At 41.1% G+C, this 9,968-nt stretch overlaps 2 protein-coding genes across 2 annotated transcripts in view; one reads left to right on the forward strand and one right to left on the reverse strand.

The window, feature by feature from the left end:
- The window catches only part of SARC_07985 (hypothetical protein), a 9,227-nt gene extending 2,210 nt beyond the window's left edge, over positions 1–7,017 (forward strand). The window contains exons 2-10 of the mRNA XM_014298048.1: positions 163–282; positions 1,024–1,144; positions 1,503–1,747; positions 2,636–2,752; positions 3,136–3,317; positions 4,386–4,554; positions 5,235–5,363; positions 6,052–6,198; positions 6,754–7,017. Of these exons, the coding sequence (XP_014153523.1) occupies positions 163–282; positions 1,024–1,144; positions 1,503–1,747; positions 2,636–2,752; positions 3,136–3,317; positions 4,386–4,554; positions 5,235–5,363; positions 6,052–6,198; positions 6,754–6,770 (1,247 nt within the window). The 3' untranslated portion in view covers positions 6,771–7,017. The remainder of the gene's footprint in view (positions 1–162; positions 283–1,023; positions 1,145–1,502; positions 1,748–2,635; positions 2,753–3,135; positions 3,318–4,385; positions 4,555–5,234; positions 5,364–6,051; positions 6,199–6,753) is intronic.
- Positions 7,018–9,517: 2,500 nt separating this feature from the next.
- SARC_07986 (hypothetical protein) lies at positions 9,518–9,968 on the reverse strand (the record flags this gene model as incomplete). Its single annotated transcript, XM_014298049.1, has 2 exons — positions 9,518–9,871; positions 9,915–9,968. 2 exons carry the CDS (start codon positions 9,966–9,968, stop codon positions 9,518–9,520), a joined length of 408 nt encoding a protein of 135 aa, XP_014153524.1.

A 9,968-nucleotide genomic window follows, 5' to 3' on the forward strand; every position in this document is an offset into this window, starting at 1 on the left:
TAATACAATTCTTCACCTGCTGGCTTACCTTCGAATCCTCACACATGCAAATGCCCTACACACTGTCATTCGTCTCAAGCACTCCTCAACCAATTGCAACAACATACGTACAACTGGCATATACTCACCCTTGCAATAACTTGGTTTTTTGTGTTACTGCAGCTCTCGTGGAAACTGTACAGAACCACGTGGGGTCGTTGAATTGGGGCTATAAATTGGGCCTACGGTCCAACAAGGTCAACTACATCAACGCCACCGCGGCGTTTATCGATGCGCACACTGGTATGCATTCGCACGCGTGCTTGTATGTGTGTGTAAGTATGTTCGTGTACGTATGGTTTTGTGTGTGTATTCAATTCAGAGTCTATGTCCATTGATATATCTGCATACATATGTATTATATATATATATATATATATATATACATATCTGTCCGTGTCTGTGTCTGTGCCTGTGTTGGAATGACTATATATATATGTGTGTGTGTGTATCGTGCATACATATATATGTATGTGTGTGTCTGTGTCTGTGTGGTGTTACAAATCGGGGTTGCACTTTAACAACGCCAAGTTGTCCGATACGCTGACTATGTAGTCGCGCAAGTATAGATGTACCGATAGCTAGATTTCATCTATCACATGGTTTATGTGGCACACCAATGTGTAGCCAAGTATGGATATAACTCGCAATCAAATGTACCGTTCGGTCTGGATATGGGTGTCCAATCGGGAATAAGAGTAGGGCATGTGTTTCTATCGTGTATTATTATTTTTGGGCTATATGTCCTGGTTTGTAGTTATTGGTGTCGCAGTATCTTTGGGGTTGGCGGCTCACTCTAACATCGCGGTAAGTTATGCGCTTACTTTGAATTTACTCTTATATATATATATACTATTCGTATTGGAATTCACAGTCACATACACGCACGAGGGTGTTAAATAACCTCACTTTCACGATTGACATGTGCCGAGTGTGACAGGTGCTGGCGTTTATCTCATTATATCATTTGCATTGACTTCACAGTCACTTACACTCTCAAGGGTGTTGAAAAGACTCTTTCGGCGGCGAATCTGCTGATTGCCGTTGGTGGAAGGCCCGTCATCCCGGAATCGATACCGGGAGCTCTCGAGCATGCCATTACAAGGTGAGTTGGTACTGCTTTTAGTGCACCTGTATGCGTATATATATATATATGTATATGAGTGTGTGCGTGCGCTCGTGTGTGTGATGTTTAGACCATGCACTTGGATTGACAATTGGTGTAAAATCTTTGTGTAGCACTCAGTGCAAAACAATCAGAACCTTTGCACGGCTTGACATGTTCACTGATAATAACTCCACTCGTTAGACAATCTCTATGTTTATATATTTATGTATGTATATATATATATATAGTGTTGTGGCATCTTGGATTAAAACTTTCCATTATATTCAGCTATACATACCCACGCCTCTACTAACTTCATCTCTACCCCACCCCCCACGCGTGCCATACCCACCAGCGACGATATCTTCTCGCTCTATACGTCCCCGGGAAGGACTCTATGCGTAGGCGCCAGCTATATCTCTCTCGAGTGTGGCGGGTTTCTCAAGGAACTCGGATATGAGGTGGACGTGGCCATGAGAAGTATTCCACTGCGTGGCTTTGACCGACAGTGCAGTGAGAAGGTGGCGGACCTTATGGACAAGCTGGGTGTGACCTTCCACAAGCAGTACGTCCCGTCGCTGATCAAGAAGACCTCATCAGGTAAGGTTGTGGTGGAGTGGGGGGCGTAGAGTGGTGTGTATCTGCATGCATGTATGTTGGTGTGTGTTAGTGTGTGTATGTATGTTATGCGTGTTTTTGCGTGTATGTATGTTAATGTGTTTTAGTGTGTTTATGTGTGTATGTATGCTAGTGTGATTCTGTGTATGTGTATGTTAGTGTGTATCTGTATGTATGTAAGCTAGTATGCTTTTATATGTATGCATGGATGTATTTATGTTGTGTGCCTTGCCAGGTGTCTTTTTGTGTGGCTTTGTCTGATCTTGCAGTGCGAAGGCTGTCAGTCTAATTAAACGAGTCTTTAGATGTCATAGTTTCAACTTGGTTTATTATTTAGGGTACCTTTGGTGTCTGGCTCACAGTTGGCTTAGTTGACCCCGTGGTTATACTTTGGCTGTTTGGTCGACTCGTAATACTACAAGTACATGTACAATTAGAACAGTTGTATGCCCTGGCAATCAAGAGCCCCTTGGCGAGTACTGCTGTTTTGTCACACACATCTCGTAGCGGCTTCTAAGCGTGTCCGGGTGTGTTCGGTGGAGATAGTATGTACCAGTCACTAGCGTACCGGTATTAGTTACTAGGTTACCGGTATTAGTCACTAGCGTACCGGTATCAGTCACTATCGCACAGGTATTAGTTTCTAGCGTACCGTATGTCCGTGTATTTTAGGGTTTGACATAAGACAGATAATCAAATTCAATAGCAGACTGCAATATCTCCGAATTGACTTGTGCAGCCTTACTAAAATGTACCCAGCCTGGTATAAACAGGCATCAGTTAGAATCATTACAGAGCAATAAAGCATGTCCACCATAATGCACCCCCAGAACTCATTTTGTACTAACGCGTTCGTGCTTGTCGTTACAGGTGACTTGGAGGTTACCATGACACACACCGTCACCAATGAGGAGATCGTGAAGTCGTACAACACGGTTATGTTCGCCACCGGCCGCCGAGCGGACACTGATGGTCTTAACCTGGCTGGTAGGTGTGGCATATGGGAATAGTGTGATGGCACTGAGAGCATAGTCAGATATCAACAGATATCAACGTGTATCTGGGTATGTGTTTGTACATCGTTGTATTTATGTGGACATATACATTTAATAGATTGTGTAGTGAATTCGTACAACACGGGACACTGATGGTCTTAGCACGGTTTTCTATATATATAGATATATAGATATATATATATATCCGATCATTGTCCGATCGCATGGGCTTCTAGCTATCGATTTGATTGCGCTACTGCTCTGGCACTTCGCAACTGTCCATTCTGATACAGTCTACTCTACATCTCGGAACATCACTTATGCCAAATTATCATTGGTGTAACCCGAATTCTCACGATCCCCATTGGTCCACAGCTGCCGGTTTGAGTGCTCTACCCAATGGAAAGCTCGCTACAGACTACGCCGATGTGACGTCCGTATCGCACATCTACGCCATAGGTGACTGTGCACAAGAAAGGCCTGAACTGACTCCCGTAGCCGTTCAAGCCGGACAGTACCTTGCTCGCAGAGTGTTTGGTGGATCATCCAAGAATATGGTACGTTTTCCAAACAAGACCTGTGCTGTAATTCTGAGTCCTTTTGGGGGGGGGGGAATGGCCCCGGAAGCTGTGCAAATGGAACAGTTGTTTTTATTTGACGGTACAACCAAGGATAGGAGACGTGAAGCTACCAACTTTTCGAATCAATATATCATGAAGACAGTAATGACACGATGAAAGTTGCACTAGTTATGTATAACTATTACACATCTAATACACAATCTATACACATTTAACGCACAACTGATACATAACAATACACAATCAACACACAACTGATACACAATCAACACACAACTGATACATAACTAATACACAATCCTAATACACAATCAACATACAACTGATACACAATCAACACACAACTGATACATAACTAATACACAATCCTAATACACAATCAACATACAACTGATACATAACTAATACACAATCAACACACAACTGATACACAATCAACACACGACTGATACACAATCAACACACAACTGATACACAATCAACACACGACTGATACACAATCAACACACAACTGATACACAATCAACACACAACTGATACACAATCAACACACAACTGATACACAATTAACACACAACTGATACACAATCAACACATAACTAATACACAATCAACACATAACTGATACATAACTAATACGCAATTAACACACACACCTAATACGCAATTAACACACAACTGATACACAATCAACACACAACTGATACACAATCAACACACAACTGATACATAACTTTAACACACACACCTAATACACAATCAACACACAACTGATACACAATCAACACAACTGATACATAACTAATACACAATCAAAACACAACTAATACATAACTAATACACAATCAACACACAACTAATACACAATCAACACACAACTGATACACAACTAATACATAACTAATACACAATTAACACACAACTGATACATAACTAATACACAATCAACACACAACTAATACACAACTGATACATAACTAATTAACGACTAGCACATAGCTAACACCCAGCTGCTATACATACCATACATGCACGCATCAACAGGACTACAAGATGGTAGCCACGGCCGTGTTCACGCCCTTTGAGTACGGGGCGGTGGGATACAGTGAGGAGGATGCCTTGACCACCTTTGGCGAAGATGCGATTGAAGTATATCTATTCGAATTCACAACGCTGGAGGCGGGCGCCGTACATCGCAAGAAGCACCCCTCCCGTATGTATTGTATATATATATATATATATGTGGTTATAGCAGTAGTTTGAGAGCTACAACCGTGTGTGCTGATAACCGTGTGGGCAAAGTGTGTGCGAAACTCAGCTATGGCAAGTAATGTGAATGTTAGTTTTGGTGTTTTGAAGTTTAATAGTTGTACTATCGTCAAAAGGTTGCATCATGCCACCTAAAAGTAAGGTGAATGGTACTTCTGGTGTTTTTGAAGTTTAGTTCTTGTACTATGGCCATAGCGCTAGTGGTTTTAGGGTTACTAGTCTGTCTACTCATAAATAGCCGTATCATTATGGGCGCGGTCCATCGCAACTGACACCCCTCGCATATGTGTTCGAAACCGTTGTTCGTATAGTAAGAGTTGCCGTGTGCCCTTTCTGCTGTGTTGCGTTAGTAGTCTTATTATTGTTCCTGCGTCTTTCAGCATCATACAGCACACGTGACATGGGTCGGTGGAGGTGTATCTAGTGGAGTATATCTACCGCTCAGGCGATATATATATATATATATTCTGTTTCACAACTTGGTCCGTTGTGGTTGAGTGAGATAGCCACGCATGTGTGTAGCGTTTCTCGTTGCAATAACGGCAACGTTGATCAAGCCCAAGGCCACTTTACTGACCTTAAATCACAAATGAACTGATGACTCATCTCACAATCTATAAATAGGCATTGCGGACGAGTACGATGCCGACTTTGGCGATACATGCCTGGCTAAGCTGGTGTGTCTCAAGAATGAGAACGAACGGGTTGTTGGCTTCCATTTCATTGGCCCTAACGCCGGAGAGATCACTCAAGGTACGACACTGTGTCTACTGGATTCTATACACAGAACACATACGCACTCAGTGTGGTGGTGCAAATGTTATATATGAATGGAATGGGTTATGTCCTAGCGTGTCTGAGTTTGGTGGCGATGTGTGCCTGGATTGGATGTGACAAGGAGGTAACGAAGGCCTCTAAATACATGTGTGAAGATACATGCACGTAGTGTATGTTCCATACTTCTTGTTCATATATATTTCTATTCATATTCATATTCATATACATATTCGTATACGTGTACATGTATATACATATACGTATACAAATACATATTCGTATACGTATACGTGTACATGTACATATACAAATACATATGCATATGCATATCATCTAAATATATATATATGTGTGTGTGTATATATATATATATATATAGAGTTTAATTATGTATTTATTTATACACATAAAATATATCGATATATATTATAACGAGATTTGGACCGGGATTTGAATATATATTTGATGAAGAATCAATCGCCAGTCGTTGGACAGACTAGCAACCCGTTGGTATCTACCACTGGATCAGTGGGGTCTTCACATGTAGTATCCGTGCTGTGCAACATACATACCTCCGTGCAGGCTGTTTGTTTCCCGCTCAAGATATACATGTACATGGGAGTGTATTGCTTGCTCATTAGTCATACATATATACTACCTACAGGTTATGCTCTGGCCCTCAAAGCGGGTGTGACGAAAGCCATGTTCGATGACACTGTAGGTATCCATCCGACTGACGCTGAGTCGTTCCATGCGCTGGAGATCACGAGACGCAGTGGCAAGTCCTGGGTTGCTGAAGGCGGCTGTGGAGGTATGTAGTGAGTGTAGGTTACATACAAATACATGTGATCTTTAAGCTATATTTTTGTTTCATGTTACATACAAATACATGTTTTCTTTAAGCTATATTGATGTTTGTATGTTTTTAGGTATGTGTCCCACCACCCGTGGAAGTTGTGATTATTATGTTTGCATTAGCATGTCCTGGACGGCAGAGAATGATCATCGAGGTGAATAGGTAGTATTTGCATTTTAGAAACAGTTGTGTGTATATTTCTATATCTCTATTCTTGTTGCACACCAGAATTTAATCGAGTATATGCACTTTTGCACATACAAAGCTGCAATACCAATCTCTTCAATGCCACCAGTATGCCGTATATTTGAACAGTGTATCGTGTAAACACCAGTCCATATCTAACCGTGCCAGTACATAAGTGCTAAAATATCTGTATCTGTATGTTATACGAAACCTACCACATCTCTATGCGTTTCGAACCCTTTAATTTTTATTTTTATTCTATAATCCGACCGTGGCAGCTATTTGCACTATACTGACTATAGTCGTTTCTTTCGTTACCTGCAGGTGGTGTCTGCGGTTAAAATACGGGTGGTGAGAGTAAAGAGTCGAGCCAATTGCGCGAATTTGCGTACGGGTATTTGATGTCGCACAGACACAAGCAGTCTGGGTAAACTATCGAGAAACATGTGTCACGCGCCAGCCTAATAGTGACGTTCACGGATGCCCATAAACATGCACTGATCTCTGAGAATTTCTGAACTGTACCTAGTAGAATAGTATTAGAAAATGGTGACAAATAAAGTCGATTGCGTAAAAGTACAAAGTGCACTGGATACGGAATTTGCTTGAGAATAATTCAGGCCGTGAATGGTGTGTGTGTATTAATTGTTCGAGTGTTTCCACGTTGTTATACCTTCGTATACTCTACGGTTCTGTGGCCGTTAATATTTTGCCCTGTTTTTCGACATCGCAGCAATGAATTTATAAATTACCTGTAGCTTTGGTTGAAATACGAGGATATTTTAAAACTATTGTGTTGCTCTCGAAAGATAAAGTACTCTTGCCAAAACAGAGCTTGGATAGTTGAAGACAATTTGACTATATTTTATGGGATATAATTTTATAACGCGTTCTGATTTACGCAGAAAAATGCAAGAGAGTCTGTTAAACGAAGTGCTCGGATGAAGGAACTGTGCCTCTGAATAGTTTTTTTTGGTCACATCGCTCTGTGATGTACTGTTTAGGCAAATAGTCTTTCGGTAGAACTTAAAACTTGGGGGTAGAATGGAATTCGGCATATTTAAATACATAGTTTTAAGGTGCATTTGAGTAAGCATAGTTATTGTACTTGTTTTGTTTTGTCCTATCAGTCAATATTTAGGATATTACTGGGAAAAAAATTCCCCAAGTTTTTGGTAGGGCTTAAGGTTTCTTTAGTGTACCTTTCGGACCTGGATTTTTAGACTTTGGGCCTTTCAGGTTTGGCCGAGGGTTTGTGGATTCTGGTGATTGCCGGCGACGATCAAATCGGGATCAGAACAGAGAATTAGGGTCAGCATATATATATATATATATAATTCATGTTTCTTTGTCGAAAGATTCTTGCATCTTCATAGGATTGCTGAAAATAACAGTGTCAAAGCTCGCAACAATGGCCTGCGTTACCAATCAACTGCCTGAACATAATAAGCCATATCGAGCATTTCACGTATCCGCGAAAGTCAGATTAACGTTAAATGATCGCTGCTACATTGTATATCGAAGGACAATAATAGAGTAGGAAATACCTAGTAATTAGCGTAACGCATCAATGATTGTCTTTAAATACTGATGTATCCATATATCTGAATTACATATTTATTTTTTAATGTCCGAGTAACAAAGAGTTCTTCATACAGTTTGCTATTTAGCAATAATTTGGACAGGCCCGAAGGTAAACACATTTTCACTATACAGTTGGTTACAGTATCAAATTATACACCGCCGATGTTCCCAAATTGTACTGTATAGTCCATTGTAGAACATGGCCAGGAATGCATCCACAATGGTAGTGGTATACTGATGCTCAGTCGAGAAATTTTGAACAAGATTATAGTAGCCCGAAACCGAAGAAACACAGGTAGTACTGTGTTTGTCACCGGGTCTCCCTCTTTTAAGTCTCACTGGTGCTAGGATCTCTGTTGGGTGATTTTTGGCACCTTCCTGGATTTAAAGTATAGAGACTCGGGATTGCGGTGCAGGTCTTTAAGGGGAGGTTACTAGACATGTGATAATAAGAACGACGCCAAGCAATTATTTAGATATTCGACATAGCGTAGGAGACGGAAGTGTTTTTTTGGCGAGCGGAGCATCAAATTTGCATATTTTCAAATGCACACGGTGTGATATTATAGCGTCTTCATAGGATTTGCTTCAAATGTTTCACTTTTGCATGTTGATAAAAACCCTAATAGGGATGCTTGTCACATTCTGTATTCTAGGCGTAAACCATGCTAGTGAAGGAGACAACAAAGTACTTCGGAGTGATAGACTGATAGATACATTGTTTCCAATGCTTTCAAGCTCACTGCCTTCTTAGTAGTTCAGGCACTAATCACAACATTTGTCGATACAATTCGGAATTATAAACATATTGGCAGAGCGTAAGGTGGGGAAACAATCAGTAAAGCGACTTAAAAGATTGCAGGAACCTCACCGCTGTGAGTAGTTAAGTTCAAATCGAATGGTTAAATTATGTAACGAATAGCCTTTCAGGTACGGAGTGTGAGTGCATTGCCACTAAATTGCATTAAATTGCGATAATATCCTATCTGCACTCGGTAACGCTTGATTTTCTATATTGGAAATTCAGGCTTTTGAAGCGCCCTTGGTTTCCATTTAAAGTCGAGATTAAATATCAATATACCACCATCGGGCTCGATAGACCTTTTCTCGAGCAAATTACTTTCGGTCACAAGAGATGACATTGGGGCCGACTTGAAAGATTGCAGGAACTTCACAGCTGTGAGTAGTTATGTTCAAAACGAATGATTAAATTACGTAACGAATAACCTTTCAGGTACGGAGTGTGAGTGCACTGCCACTACATTGCATTAAATTGTGTTAATATTTTATCTGCACTTGGTAGCGCTTGATATTCTATATTGGAAATTCAGGCTTTTGAATCGCCCTTGGTTTACATTTAAAGAAGAGATTAAATATCAATATACCACCATCGGGCTCGATAGACCTTTTCTCGAGAAAATTACTTTCGGTCGGGAAAGCCAAGAGTTGAAATTGGGGCCGAACTATATACCATTGCACCTTTTTGTTTCTCTAAATACAATCGTTACGCGCGTGCTTTTACCTCGGTCTCATGAGTGATCCGAGGTGACATCTTCCGGTCTCGCAAGAAAAAGTTGGAAGTGGCGCATTGGACGGCTTCTGCAGTAGGCTGAATATATGTTGTGATATTATTTTGCTTCAGTGCTTTTACCATCACCTTTTCCTCTCTCCTGGCCATTCCTCCCGCCTTTCCCGCCGCGATCACTTCAGGCGGTCTCCACGGTTTGTATTTTCGCCTAATTGCTGCCGTTGTTGTTGTACTTGTGTCTAAGAGTAGCGTCGAACTGTCTGGTATTTGACTGTCTAACTTGTTCTGCATCTGTACGTTCGCCAACTCGCGATCGAATGGTGGTCGGACCTGCAGTTGCGGGTGGCGAAATTTATACTACATTGTGTGTCACGGTATAGTGCCGTTTTCCCTCTACACCTTCCTCATCTTGACCTCGGACTAGCAT

The sequence above is a fragment of the Sphaeroforma arctica genome, assembly GCF_001186125.1.
Source record: "Sphaeroforma arctica JP610 unplaced genomic scaffold supercont1.675, whole genome shotgun sequence".
NCBI lineage: Eukaryota > Ichthyosporea > Ichthyophonida > Sphaeroforma > Sphaeroforma arctica.